The 14686-nt window shown below is 47.9% G+C and overlaps 1 protein-coding gene across 2 annotated transcripts in view; it reads right to left on the bottom strand.

Moving 5' to 3' along the window:
- Positions 1–14686, bottom strand: part of SLIT3 (slit guidance ligand 3) — a 619558-nt gene that overhangs the window by 142651 nt on the left and 462221 nt on the right. For both annotated transcript variants that reach the window (XM_082456399.1, XM_082456400.1), the window contains exons 7-8: positions 13461–13532; positions 7422–7585 (exon numbers count right to left, since the gene is read on the bottom strand). In XM_082456399.1, the coding sequence (XP_082312525.1) occupies positions 7422–7585; positions 13461–13532 (236 nt within the window). The remainder of the gene's footprint in view (positions 1–7421; positions 7586–13460; positions 13533–14686) is intronic.

The following is a 14686-nucleotide window of genomic DNA, read 5'->3' as shown; positions in this document are numbered from 1 at the left end:
GTTCTATCCTATCATCCTTATGTCCCCGTGCCTCAGTTTTCCCCACCTGTAAAATGGGGGAAACAACAATACTTACTTCATAGCATGGCTTTATTGCTAAGGCAAAGGAAATTAATGCATGTAAAAATATCAATATTTAGAAGAGGGCATGGCAAAGAGTTAGCGCTTAGTCGTGTTATTTGTTATTGTTTTTGTTGTTATTATTATTATCACTATTTTTTGGCTGCCCCATGCGGAACACAGAACTTCCCCAGACCAGGGATCGAACCCTCGCCCCCTGTGGTGGAAGCATGGAGCCTTAACCACTGGACCACCAGGGAAGTCCTGTTGTTGTTATTATTAATAATGGGTCTGGCTCTGCCACGAATTGTCTACAAGACCTCAGGCAAGTCACAGTACCCCCCCGCTCTGAGCTTTTCTGTTGCCATCTTGGTGAAGTTTGGACTGCATGACTTCTGAAGTCCTTTCTGGGTCTAGAGATCGACTAGTGTTCTTCAGAAAAATGGAAGTAGAAGGAGCAGAAGATACCTAAAAGCTTTCCCTCCTCTGCTGCATCTCTTTGCAGGTGGCAAAGAGGATCTACAGTGGGCAGGGCTTGCGTCCCCTCACCTGCATCCTCCCAAGGAGGCTGGGAGCACCAGGACTGCAGGTGTCAGGGCTTTTGAAGTGTAGATGGTGCTCCCCAAAGAAAACTGCCATGCCTGGCCCTGCATATCAAGGGGCTTGGGTGCCTGAGCAGCCAGGGAGACACGCCACACCCCGCACCTTCCTGGATGGGAAGCATCAGGGGCTCCAAGGAGCCCTGAGCCTGAGCACTTGCCTTTCTTTCCATCCACTGAGGCACAGGGTATCCGATGGCCGTCCCTCTTTTGATCTGTCAAAATATTACTTAGTGGGGTGTGTCAGAAAAGAGCGGAAGAAAGGCGTTATGTTTTACGGCTCACATGGGCAACAGAAAGTTCTGAAATGGAGTTTCTTCAAAGGTACCCCTTCTGACTTCTGTGCTGAAATGAATTCTGTTTAAACCAAACCCAGGCTGCAGCTTTGAGTTCCTCTGGGAACGAGCTGTGTCTTTCACAGGGTGGCTCTGATTTGGAAGAAAGGGTGTGCTACATTGCAAAGGATGTTGTCAAGGCCAAAAAGGATTTGAAAAGCTTCCTTAACCGGGTCACTAACAACACCTTTAATTACGCAGAGAGAAACAACGGTAATTATAGTCTCTGTCAGCATCCTGGGCTGGCAGCTCCCCAGCTAGGTATTCACACATGGCAAGGATGCTACTCTCTTGTTGAAACAAAACACTTTAGGTTTAAGCCGGGGTTGAAAGATGAGTTTGCTTTCCCTGGAAACAGTCTCCCTTAATCAATGCTAGAGGGACCAAGCCTATTTCCCTCTGGGCCTCTAAGTCCTGTGTGGTGGAAGTCCTTCCCCTTTGCTTTCTGTCTCTGGACAGAGTGAGACTAGAATGTAAGTTCTACAAGGTCAGTGACCTTTTCTGTCTTATTCACTATTATATCCTCAGTGCCTAAAAGAGGGCCTGGCACAAAACACTCAATAAACACACCTTGGGTGAGTGAGAGGATGAGTACATGAATGAAATTGCCCCAGAAGCCTTAGAGACATGGGGACTGAATGCCACCAAGCTACGGACGTGAACGATTCTTCTGGAAGGACCGTGAGGGGAGGCTCCCTGAGTTCTGAGTGCCCTGGGCGCTGGTCCATAACATCAGCCTCAGAGTGGGGAAACGGAGTGGCAATGGGTAGACAGGACTCTCACACCTGAAGCTCAGGTCTTTCTATCACAGCAAAGGCCATCTGTCCAGTCCCCTGAGGCCCCCTCTGAGACTAGCTTACCTGCGCAGGTCAGGTGTCCTAGGTCCTCTGTCGACCTCTGTCAGTAAATCCATCCCCCCCAGCCTTTTCTGTGCACACACGTTGAGGCTAAAGAGAGTGATGCAGGAGATAGGAGATTTCCAAGGGGGACAAAGCGAGGAAACACCTACCTTTCTACCCAGCAAACTCTATGACTACAAGCTAGGAAGCAGAGAGGAATGGGAGCAGAGTTTTTATATTGGGGTAGAAGGAGTGTCTGCGTCTCCTTGATGGAAAGGGTCTCTCTGGGTGTGTGCCTGCCTGCACGCACGTGTGTGTCCCTGTTGTATGATGCGTTCTCAGGGGGCCTGTGAATCCTCACGGTCCTCGAGGGAGCCTGCCAACTGGTACCACTGCCTCTTCTCCCTGGCACAGCAAGGGCCTTAAATCAGAGCATATTGATGAACTAGCAGGCAGACCCCCTGTCATCTACTTTCTAAGACGTTCTCTTATAAACCTAGGAGTGCATGTGGACTTGTTCTTCCTTTCTTCATTTTAAAATAAGTGCCCAGGTTCTCTGCTCTCGGAACTCTTCCATCCCAGTGCTAAAATGCTACTGCCCTGGGGTGGAAGGATGTCCTGATCAGAGTAGGGAGATGGGGATGTGGGCCGAGTACCTGTCTCTCTTCTGGGGGCCCATCTCACCTTTCCTTAATCACTGCAGCTCTGGAATTTCAATCTGGAGCCAAAGCCACCTCTGTGCCAAACAAGGAGGAAGCTGAGATGCCCGGCCTCCCTTCAGATGTCTCCTAAGACTCCCTGGACTGTGGCCTGATGTCTGGAGGGAGGGCAGAGCAGAGCTCGGGGGGAACGGAGGTGCTGGCCCTTCCTGCTCTTACTGGTCATCAAGGGAGCTGCTTCCCAGCCCAGGGGGCTGTCAACGAGCGAGAGGGCAGGAACGCGTTCCCAGCTAGACCTCTCACAGGGCAAGTACCTGTGGTCACCGGCATGGACATTGTACAAATTACCCTCCCTCTGCTGACTGCACAATTCTCCCTCCGGTTCTGAGAAAGAAGAAAGATGGAGCGGTGACCAGGGATATGACTCCTGCCCAGCTCTGACCCCATCTTTGTTCTTCTGCTCATTGGCAAATGGGAATGATCATCACCCTGAAAGCCAAAGGCCCTAACTTGTCTGCCCAGATGAGTGGGGCAGAGGTCACCGAACTCCAGACCCAGAGAGGGCCATGGAGATGGTGGGGAAACAGAAGCCCTGAGAGAGGAGCGTACCTGCCCGTGGACACAGTCGTGGCCAATCTAATAATAACCATCATTCTCATAATAGTAGCTAACGTTTATAGGATGTTTCCTATGCACTGCACTGAGTGCTTTGTATATATCACCTCACTTGACCCTCATAAAACCCCTGTCGTAGATCCATTATTATTATTCCCATAATAGAAGGGCTCTTCTACCATCTCCTCTGCCAAAAAGACACCCACCTTGCCTCTCTATTGCCATGAACTGGAAAACCATCAAAGCCTTGGAATCTCAGGAGGCAGGAAAGGAGGCTCAGGGGAGAGACATGTATTGTGTCAGCTACCCTGGAGATGGCTGGACACTCTTGCGTTAGAGCCGTTGTTTCTTTCTTTCTGTCTTTAAAGAGAACTTCGCCCAGTAGAGTGCGGAGAGTTGGAAAATCTACTGGCCTCGTGAGCGCGTGGAAATAAATTAATTCCAGTATTCAAATTAAGCATCCCTGTTGGCCTCTGGTCTTTCAAAAGCCAACAACAGACTGCAATGACAATGGGACTTGAGCAATTATGATGAGAATATAAATGAACATGATTTAAATACCAGAGGCATGATAATTTGGAGAATGGCTAAATAAACCTAATAATCTCATTCCTGCAATGTCCAATTATGGTGTTTTAATTAAAACCTCCTAAGGAAATGGGTGGCTAGTCATGGCTCACCTTAATTATCTTTATACCTAGTAACTAGTCTCAAATTAAAAAAAAAAAAAAAGTAGAAGGGGAAAGTTTCTTGTTTCCAAGGAGATACACCTGTTTCATTTTTAATAATAACTGAGGAAGAGTTTGTTGAGAGGCTATTAGGATCCAGCACTATTCTAGGTATTGGGGCACCGGAAAAAAATGTAAGACACGGCGTCTTATTACTAGAAGACAAGATTAATCTTCATGAAAATATATCTCACATTCAAAGGCAAAGGACGGATAAATGTGAAACGGGTGGACAAACCAATGGGTTCAAAGATATTCAGAGGAAAGAGATAACTGACTCAAGAGGTCAAATATTTAGCTACTACCCTTGAATTACAAATTGTAACTGGTAGAAACTTTCTCAGATTAAGGGATAAGAAAATTGACACGTGAAAGACAAATCCTAGAGTTTAAACTCCAAAATAAGCCCTTTAGCTAAGGATGGGAAAAAAAAAAATTCAACTTGCAACTCACGTGAGCCTAATCATGGCCAAAGCAGAACCTTTTCTCCAATCTGCTGTATGAACTCATAACGTCCACTGAGGGACTCTTCTAGTCCTAGGGCCCTAACTTCCTCTTAAAACAAGGAAAATTAACAGAGAAATCCCTTCAGCAAGAGCTAAAGGAAACTAAGCAGTCCTGCTGTATATCATAGAAAACTGTTAATAATAAATAAAGTAAGAGTCTCCCACCCTTGTGAAAAATGCCCAGCTCTCTCCCCAGGGGAGGAAAATAAATGCCTTTGATTGAAGGGGACCGTTGACAGAGGGGATGAATTTTGCCAGAGTGCGCTACTAGCAAATTTCTGGGTTAGCTGCGGTGATAAGGAACCAGTAGCCTGGACTTCTGGGGAGAAGAGGCTGGGCTCCAGACAGCCGGATTTAATTCAAAGGGAGATATCAGGAACTTGGGCAGGCAGGGCTGTCACAGGCTGAGAGAGATAAAGCTCTTTCCTGTCTCTGGAGTCATGCGTTGGGTGAATTTTTCGATACCGTGTAGGGGCGCAGGGAGGTTTTTCTAAGGCTGCCTCAACAGGGGCCACTGGTGATGAAAACGCATAGGGATGGTTTAAGTGCTGCCCCATTGCCCTTTTTTCTCCTGAGCAGACGACTTCTATTTTTTAAGAGATTTTCATGCTCCTCCTTTCTCGACTGAAGTCCTCCTCCTGCGGGTTATGGGAGGAATAGCTTGGATGAGGAGGGACCCTGGTGGTTTTGCAGCTTTCAACAATGGCCAGCAGGTCTGTCCCAGACCGCCTCATTCGGATGCCTTGCTGGGCTCTGCCGTGGGGCAGGGCCTGCACCCTCAGAGGTGGGCTGCATCTCATGGTAGGCGGGTTGGTCGGTACCCGAAAATAGCCCGTTTCTTTGACCTCCTGTGCGTGCACAGGCTGAGTCCTGCCCCACGCTGCTTCCTCTGGCATCCTTTTATCACAGTCTCACCACCTACCTTGAACAAATCATGAAAGACGTAGTACTTTTGGGAGGTGGTGCTCCTCCTGAACCCCACTAATGAGGGCGGTCGTTCATTCGTTACAGATGTTCAGTTCACCAGTTCCCCCCGCCATTGTATCTGACTCACTTTTCAGAAAGTTACCCTGCACAGCATCCTATTTTGAAGCCTTGAGAGCCTGGGAAAAGCATCTAAAAAATCCCCCACGCATAGGGGCCCTAATATGTCACTCCCTTAAATTCATACTACTAGTGAGAGGGTGGAGGTTCACAGCATATTCATGTCTGCAGTCTGTGGATTAAATTCTCGTGTGCTTAAAAGACACCTGGCCTCGTATGAAGAAGTTACAGCCCATCACAAGCAATGGGCTTGATTGCTATAAACAGGGGATATGATAAAGGTCACAGTCACCTATGTAACTATTAACCCACCTGTGAGATCCAGCTTTTTCAGAGGAGGGAGACCTGGGGCAGTAACGTTTCCAGGACCCAGGAGGATCAGCCTTCTGGCCCTGGGTTTTGGGTCCTGACTGCTGCTGGGTAAGCAATGTCTCGGCACTCCCTTGATGGGAAGGTGCTTTCATGACGAAGCACCTTCGTGTTGGTGCGCAGCTTTAAACTTGGTACCCACCCATGATAATGTGTTTTAACCTTCTCCCTAATTAGTTTTTCTCAATAGCTTTTGGATGACTCCTGCACTCTATAATTATTTCTTTCACTGGCACTTATGCCGATATTGTACCCTTTGCCTAATAATTACTGTAATTACAGTCACTATATTTGAGTTGGGTGTCTGTGTGATAAACGGTTTTATTATGTGTTTGATGGAAAGTGATTTCTAAGTGGGCGTCTATAGGAAATTGTTGAGGTACTGCTCTGAAACATGTTAAAATATTTTTGGGTATTAAATGATAAAGTTGTAACATGACAGGAGAAAGCAGCAGATCAGGGAGATAAAGTTGAATTCAAGGAAAATTCCTATATATGGCAAATGCAGCCTAAGAGCAGAAGAGGGCCAGTCTGCACTCCTGGCCACATGGGGGTCCCATAGCGCATAGTGGGCTCAATAAACCTTCCATACTGAAAGTGGGCAGCAATTAAAAAAAGGTGAAAAGTGCAGTCCCCACCCACGCTAAGCTCCTCATTGACCTTTTCCCTTCCTACACACCAGAGCCCCAAGATCAGCCTTTAGAAGCCACTGGGTCCCAATTCCAGGACTGAGTTCCTGGATCTCAGGAATGCATCTTTGGGGAACTCCTCAACTGAATACTCTTTTTTTTTTTTTTTTTTTTTTGAGGAAATCAAGAGATTAGCTTACTTCCTTGCCACCAGAAAAGGGAAGAATGGATGGGATTGGGCAATGTCAATGAAAAGTAAAAACAAACAAGCAAACAACATTTAGGACCCAAGGCAAAGGTGACATCCTCTGGGAAGCTTTTCTCAGGCCACTCAGCCACCTCCCGTCCTGGAGAGATGAGCTGCCTTCAGTCATGTCCAAGCACAGCTCTGTTTTCTGTACTACATGGGCACCTGTGCTTCTCTTACAGTTCGATTACCCACAGATCAAACTCTCGTGTTTGCTCAGCATTTTGTGGGCCCACTAAACTATAATAATTAAGCTCCACTCATTAGCTCTTACCAAGTGCTGTGTATTATGCTAAGTGCTTTATATGCATTACTTCATTTAATCTTCCCACCCATCTCTGGAGTTATGGACTGCAATTTTTTCTATTTTTGCAGACATGCAGTAACTTACCAAAGTCACACACCATTAACAGACAGAGCTAAGATTTCCAGCCAAGCAGGCTGACCCCATAGCCTCTATTAGCCTGACTCTCAATTTCTAGGAGCAAATGGGCGATAGGAACGGGTTTGGCCAATGCTAAAGTACCTAATGGACTCTGAGGCTTAAAAGGAAGTGATTCATGAGTTCCTTGAGCACTTTCCTTTATCAGATGGCAAGAGCTTCTTTTCTGGAACCCCTGGAGGCACCTTAGAGTTCTTTTAAGTGACTGGCGAATGCTGGGGCAATCTGCGAGGCTCCACACCGAGCTCTGGGCTGGGGTGTGCGTTCAAGGCCAAGGTGATGTTAAGGAGAGCTCACAGGTGGGCGAGTCACAGGACAGGAGGGGAGGGGAGTGGTGGGGTCACCTCACCTGGGCACACGTACTCCTTCTTCTGCACGTCTGCCACGTTGAAGCCCCTCAGGTGCACAGGAGCCATGCAGAGAGTGAACTGGCCAATGGTCCGCCGCTGTCGCAGCCAATCCGAGAGCCAGGCCAGGTGGCAGTCGCAGTACAGGTGGTTGGAGTGGAGGCGCCTGGGAGAGGGAGAGACAGAGGGAAGATGCTGTCACAGCAGGAAGTGGGGAGGATGCCACTGTCTGAATAGAGCGGGCTGAACCTCCGTGCCCTTTGCCCAGTGTGACAATCCTCGGGAGCCCAGGGGAGCATTGCCCTCTGCACCGCGGAATCCCCACAGGAGCCTCAACCCTCTTATTGCCAAGCCACAAATGACAGTCATCTTCTCGTGCCGGCCACATCCAATGGAGGCCTCCAGGGTTCTGAGCAATTCCCATTTTTTAATAGTAATTCCACCCTTTTCTCTCCCACTCAGGAAAGGCTCAACACATAGAAGAGGGAGGGTGACATTATTACAGCAATGATCCTGATTCAGGTCAAACTTCCAAAAGGGTGACTCAGGTGTAGCTTTCCGTACTTTAGCTAGCCCTGGTTACAGATGCTTTACAACAGCTTCTTAATCTCCACGCTCCAGTCTGTGGTGAACTGTGGCCGAGATCTGCTGTTGTCTTTTCTCTCCTTCCTTCGTTTTCTCTCTAAGTGTCGCTTTAATGGGCCCCTTGTGTGTCATGCTGGCGAGCCTAAAACCAATACCGCTGTGTGCTCTAGCCAGGGTAAGCAGGGCACAGAGAGAAGGGTACTTTCTGAAGGATGCACCTTCTCTTCATCCTCCTATTTAAATAAGGTGTTTACAGACTCTTGTAATCCACAGCACTTTCTCCAGAGTGCCCTGCCTAGCCTTCCCAAGTTCAAGTCCACCTGGTGTATGTGCTATTCTGACTGGTTCAGTGCCTCTGAAAAGGCTTTATCCATCTTCAGGACTCTTGGGCTTTCTCCCTCTAGTAGCTGTGGTTCCAGATCAGCTTCTCACCCTGGAGTGAATAAGATTCCTGAGAGGGAGCTTCAGGTTCCACATCTGAGGGGAGCCTCATCTGGTTAAGTCGAATTTCCTTTCCACTGTCTGGAGGGCAACCTAAGGATACCCAGGCGCACCTAAAGGTTCTTCCCCAAGGTTTCTGCATCAGGGGTTTCCAACTTCCACAGTCCCTACAAACTTAGATCATTAGCAGTGGCGGTAGGTGAGTTTTAGTCACGACAGCTTATCATATACTTGGCCTTCTGATGCAAATTTCAACTGCCCCATTCTGCACGTGCACCAGCCAGCAATATCTTGGGACTTGCAAGTACTGTGTGTCATGCCAGTTAATACTGAGTGGCAGACCGAAGCAGTGGCTCAGGCTACATCCGTGTCTGAAATGGAGAGAGCTGAAGAGCTCTTGACCACACTCCACTTAGTGTAAGGTCAACATTGCTAAACATTGGCCAAGTGTAGCCCATCTGCGCTGCCTGCCAGCAGAGTCTCCCTGGCCCTGCACGGGTGCAAACTTCGGGCAGGCCAGGGCCACCAGGGACCTTGGCAGACTCAGGGTGGGGGTCCCAGGTCCCATAATATCAGACTGACTAAACAAACCCATATCCCACCTAGAATGCCATTTCTTTCTGCTGAAAAATATTTGAAAAGATTTTTTACGATTTTGTTTAAACATGATTAACTTTGATGTTATAATTTTCTTTTTGTATTTCAGAGCCAATTCTTAAAAGTCAAAGACAACTGCATAGACCCCCAGGACCAAGATATTGTGCCTGTAATGGGCCCCAAGCAATGCTCGCCTCTGAGCGTCAAAGCTCAGGCCCCAATGCTGTGGAAACAAGCCTGTCTCCCTCTTAGTCTGGCACTCCAGGAAGAGGTATGACAGGTGGGAAGGGGGAGGGGAGGCAAAATCCTAACCTGGAGGGAAGGACCTCTGTTCTAAGAAGGAAGGCAAGACCTCTGTGTATTCAACAAAGATGACCACTTTGTGCCAAGGACGGAGGGGGGCCTGGTGTTGGACTTGGAGCTGGTTACTCTTTCCCGAAGAGTATGAAGGGGAGGAGGGAATTCCTTTTCTGCATTGGAACTTTTTGGGAAACTGCAGCATGAGGGAAAATGATCTGTCTCCTGACCCATCAGTGAGCTGTTGAGAGACAGAGAGAGAGAGAGAGAGAGGGAGAGAGGGAGAGAGGGAGAGGGAGGGAGAGAGAGATGATTGCGCAGCCAGGAATACACCACCAGGTATAAAGGCTGTCTAGGAAAAAAGTGACAGTGGGTCAGTTCTTAGTGACAAGGCAGAGCAGAGGTAGGCAGCAGTGGCACACACAGGCTGAGGTGCCAGAGTTTTTTTTGTGTGTGTGCCGTTTAATGAGTTTGGCTTTTATTAGGAAAGGCAGTTGCCCTCTTTGGCACTGAGGTATGGAAGCTAAGGAAACAAGGCGGATCAATGCAAACAAATTCCCATCAGTTCCAGTCAGAGGTAAGAGATCAATGGAACAACAAAAATGAGGTTTAGGTAAGCCAGATCCTAACTGAGCTGATTAATTTCTGGGATAATCAAAATGTCAGCGGTTTCCCTTTTGGAAGATTATATTAGGTTGGTTGTTCCTTAACCCCCACTAGCCAGCCCCAAGCTACCTCTTTTTTAACCTTGCTACAGATGGCCCTTATCCCTTTGTCCATTTCCTGTAGGAATTTCTCCTCTCGTAAGTAGGACCATGGAAAAGAGGTGACCCAAACTGCTTTTGAAGCCATGTGAAGGCTCTTGTCAAAAGCCCAGGACAGTGGACAGGCTCAGATCTCCCCCTCTTGGAATTTTACCCAGCAGAAGGGCTGGAGAGTCGAGCTGGGCAGAGTCTTTCAAGCTGCCTCTTACATCATGTTTCATAGATCAAATTGAGCAATGTTATCCCAAATACGAATGTTAAAAGAAAAAGAATCTTGATGATCTCGAAACTTGAGCCCAGACACTGCCAGGAGTATTTCTAGTTTTCTTGAGTGAGAAGAGACATAATCTTAATTACTTTCAATAACTTTTGTGATGGCAATGACACAAGGAGGGTGGCCTCCAGTGGCCTTTCAGCTATGTGGAAGCTCCGGTCTCCCCTTCCTCAGCTCACCTGATGCTCTTCTGCTTTTGTTCCTACTGAACGGGACAAGCTCAGGTTCTGATGTCATAGTGCCAGAATCTGACATAGGCTCTGTGCTTTTCGACTTTGACCTTGGGCAGCAAGCAATCTAATCCTGGGCCTCAGTGTTATCATCTATAAAATGGGGATATTAATGGTGCCTCCTTGCCTGGGCCATTGTGAGGATTGAAATGATTCACGAAAAATGCTAAGCACAAGGCCTGGGACACCGTAAACTACCGAAGAAATGTTTGCTCTTATTATTCTTACTGTGAGGAGACTAGCTCCAGACTTCAGGCTCTTCCCAACCCAAGGCCCTGCCTGTACAAGGCTATCATTTCTTAGCCACCAAAGCATCAAGGTGGCTACGTGGTTCCTGTCAGTTGTTCTGTGGTCTTTTGTGGACAGAAACACCATATTTCATGTTGGCGAAACCACTTTTACAGAAGATAAGGTGAATGAATACAAATGCCAATTTGTAAAAGGTGCCTTTTAGCCACAGATGCTAAATTAAATTTCCAGCAAATCCTTTTAGAGAGGGTCAGCGTTCATTTTCTATAAAATGTGGCTTCCTGAATTCAATATAAAAGCTTTCCTTTAGAAATCCCATTTACGACTTCCTTCCTCTCTCCTCTTCCCCCTTTCTCCACCACCAGCGCTCCCCCCTCACCACCACACTTTAATTACAGTGAAGGGGGATTAGTCAGCTCAAGTCTCTGGGGAGTTCTCTACAGAGCCATCTCTGAAATTAAACTAAAGAGAAAATGGCAGCAGGCAGGGAGCAAAGAGAACAGATGAGATTGATGGATTGATCTGAACTCATCAGATGAGTGTTCAGGACCACAGGGAAGTATGACAGCAGAAACAAGGAGAAAAAACTCTCCTGCCCTCTTCCCCCACCCTTACAACACCCCGACAAAGATCCAGACCTCACCATCTTCCCTGCCTCCCGTGGACCCCTCCCTGCTCTCTTATTGATGCTTTTCAACTGAAAATAACAGGAGGGGAGGTAGAAATCACAAAGTTGCAGCCCACAGGAGCTGGACTGCTGGTTGCGCAGGCGAGAGCCGTATTTCTTCTATTCAACCCACGCGCCTGGGGAGATGCGGGCCCAGCACCCCGAGTGATTTCTCCTGCACCATTCCCTTTAATTAATCTATCTATCTATCTATCTATCTATCTATCTATCTATCTATCTATCTATCTATCTAGGCCGCACCATGCAGCATGTAGGATGTGGGATCTTAGCTCCCCGACCTGGGATCGAACCCGTGCCCCCTGCATTGGGAGTGTGGAGTTTTAACCACTGGACTGCCTAGGAAGTCCCACCATCCTCTTTTAAAAGGGAAGGAAGAAGATAGATGTTCTTGGCTGAATTCTGCTACCCCATGAGGGAACAGAGGGAGAAATGGGCACAATGATGGAAGCTGAGCTTGGATCCTCCTTCTATATAATAACTTGTATTTGTTGTGTGGACACCATGACCAGGCACTTTACATGTTAGTACATGTCATTCCCACCATAACTTTGAGGCAAGCGCTTATGAATTCACTATCTATGAAGAACAGAGAGATGAAGCAACTTGCCCAGAGTAAGTGGCGGAGCTCGTATTTAACCTCAGGTCTGTCTGACTCCCAACTCTGTGTCCTTCTGAGGGCTCTCTGTATCATCTCCTCATCAATTGCTTCATTGATCTTTGCTTAATTCTTACCTGAGATAAGGTCACTTTCTCACTAATGCAGGGGTCTCAAACCTTATGAGTACTGAGATCTCCTGGAGGGTTTGTTAAAAACAGATGGCTGGGCCCACCCCAGAGATTCTGATTCCATGGGTCTGAGGTGGGACCTGCAATTTTGCTTTTCAACAAGTTCCAGGTGATGCTGATACTACTGGTCTAGGGACCCCCACTTTGGGAACCACTGTTCTAAGGATTTTCACATCTGCTTGGATGCAGTGTTGCTCAGGGGCCATAGATAAGCTGGTTGCTTGGTATTTTTAATCCAGATTTCTGGATAAATAGTACGATGATGATAATAATAATATAACTATAAATACCATTTATTGTCTACTATGTGCCAGGCACTTTACTCTTGGGGGCTGACTCTCCCCTACTGCCGTAATATATACTCCATTGACGCTCCACCAACACAAGAAAAACATCAAGTATGAACCTCTTTGGAAAGGCCAGCAGAGTACATTTGTAGAGGAACTGAAAAAGGATTTCTGGCTGAGAGAGGACAACTTCCCAGGTAACAAAGGCACTAGACCTGCTCTCGGTATGGGGCGCCGTGGGGAGATTTGCTTCCTGAGTACACATTCTGGAAGGCTTGAGCCCACCCAACACATTAAAGATAAAGAACAGAGTTACTGCATTCTGATACCAGAATATCATCCAGGGAGCAGGAAAGTGTGGTGTGTGGTGGGTGGGAGGATGGGGTGAAGGAGCAGCTAAGACTCCCCCTCCTCCACCGTTCCCAGAGCGGGAAACAACTGTAGCCTTTGGCAGTAGGATAGAACTGCCGGTGGTACAGGACATGGATAAACAAATGATGAATCATCACATCCCTGTTCTAAAAGTTCGGTGACGATGTAACACCAATAAACTTTTCCATCCAGGTGGAAAACACAAAGAAGATTTCCCCGGTCCAGGAAGATTCCCGGGGTGAAGAGAATTGAGTTGGCCTGAAGCAGGATGGTGGTTCAGAACCATGGATGGCTCCGTGACCCTTCCCCACATCTGCCCTCGCTCACCAACACCCCTTAGTCAGTACCAGAGGGAGGGGGCGTTTGGATGTAGGAACCGAGGGTGAGGTTTTACAAGCAGCTGAGAATGTTGCTCTGAAGCTGCATAAGGTGGGGAGCAGGTGGGAGAGGAAGCAGGGGACCTTTACTCACAAGGTTCGAATCTTCGGCATGTGGTTGAAGCTGGTGACCAGGATGCGGCTAATGTTGTTGTTATTGAGAGTGCTGCGGAGAGAGAGGAGAAACAGGTCAACAGGGCAGCAGCGTGGCGGGTACCAGGATGCTTATGGAAGGTGGGGAAGGGATGGATGTGACTGCAAGAGGGACCATCAATCAACAGCCGTGGGTCAGTTGGTGCAGCAGCCGGAGACAAGTGGACGGGTCTCCAGATGATAAGAGAATCCCTGATTCCTTTTACAGGTGGATCCCTCCTTTCCTCTGCTGCCCTCTCAGTACTTACTTACCTACCTGGAGCAATAAGGTTGCTTCCTGAAATCCTACCGTGTCCTGAGTGCTTCATTACAACGTCGCTGATTCCCACAACTACAAGGCCAGTTACGTGTTCTTGTTCTCATTTTAGAGAGAAGGAAACAGATACAAAGCATCTTGCTTAGTTGCACACAACCCTACAGGGGAGGCTTTATCCTTGTGTTATAGATGAGGAAGCTGAGCTTCAGAGAAGCAAAACTACTTTTGCAAGGACTCACAGCTATTAAGCTGTGGACATGGGATGTGAACCCAGCACTAGCTTGCTCCACACTCCTCGCTCTGCCCATTATACATACTGCCTCATACAGGGTGCTATTGTGGATAGGTTACTTTATGAGTATTTTCCAGCCATCTTCTGGCTCTTTAAGCACATCTTGTCTGAAGTGAAGTCTGTGAGCTCTGTGAGGACAGGGATGAAGTCTACTTGCTCGTGCCTCCCCACGACCACGGATGGAGACTCCTCCAGTGCAGTATTGACACTGACTGGTATCTTTGTACAGGGAAAAGGGAAGAGAGGGAATGTGAGCCCCATAAATGGACCAGAATGAAATCAGGCTGTAGGTAAGTACGGCCCTGGGCTTACCCTTCTAGAAGGACCTATTACGGGAGCCCAGGGAAAGCATGGCAGCCAAGGAAACCACGTGCAGAGGTGGAAATGTTATGTAGCAGAAGGGCCTGTCTGGGTCGGTTATTTCAGTGACTGTGCAGACAGAGGCAACCGTTCGCGGCAAGACTGTTCTCAGCTCTCTGACCCACACCTGCCTCACTTTGCATCCCAAAGAGCAGGAGATGGATATAGCCCATGGGACGCTCCTTCGTGATGGCCACTTGCTTCTGTGCTCTTCCCTCTCCTGTGCTCCTCCAAGGCCACATCAGATAATACCCTCTTC

The sequence above is a fragment of the Balaenoptera physalus genome (assembly GCF_965194825.1).
Source record: "Balaenoptera physalus genome assembly, chromosome: 3".
Taxonomy (NCBI): Eukaryota; Metazoa; Chordata; class Mammalia; order Artiodactyla; family Balaenopteridae; genus Balaenoptera; species Balaenoptera physalus.
Note: the sequence above shows the minus strand (reverse complement) of the source record. Positions and strands in the feature narration are given on the sequence as shown.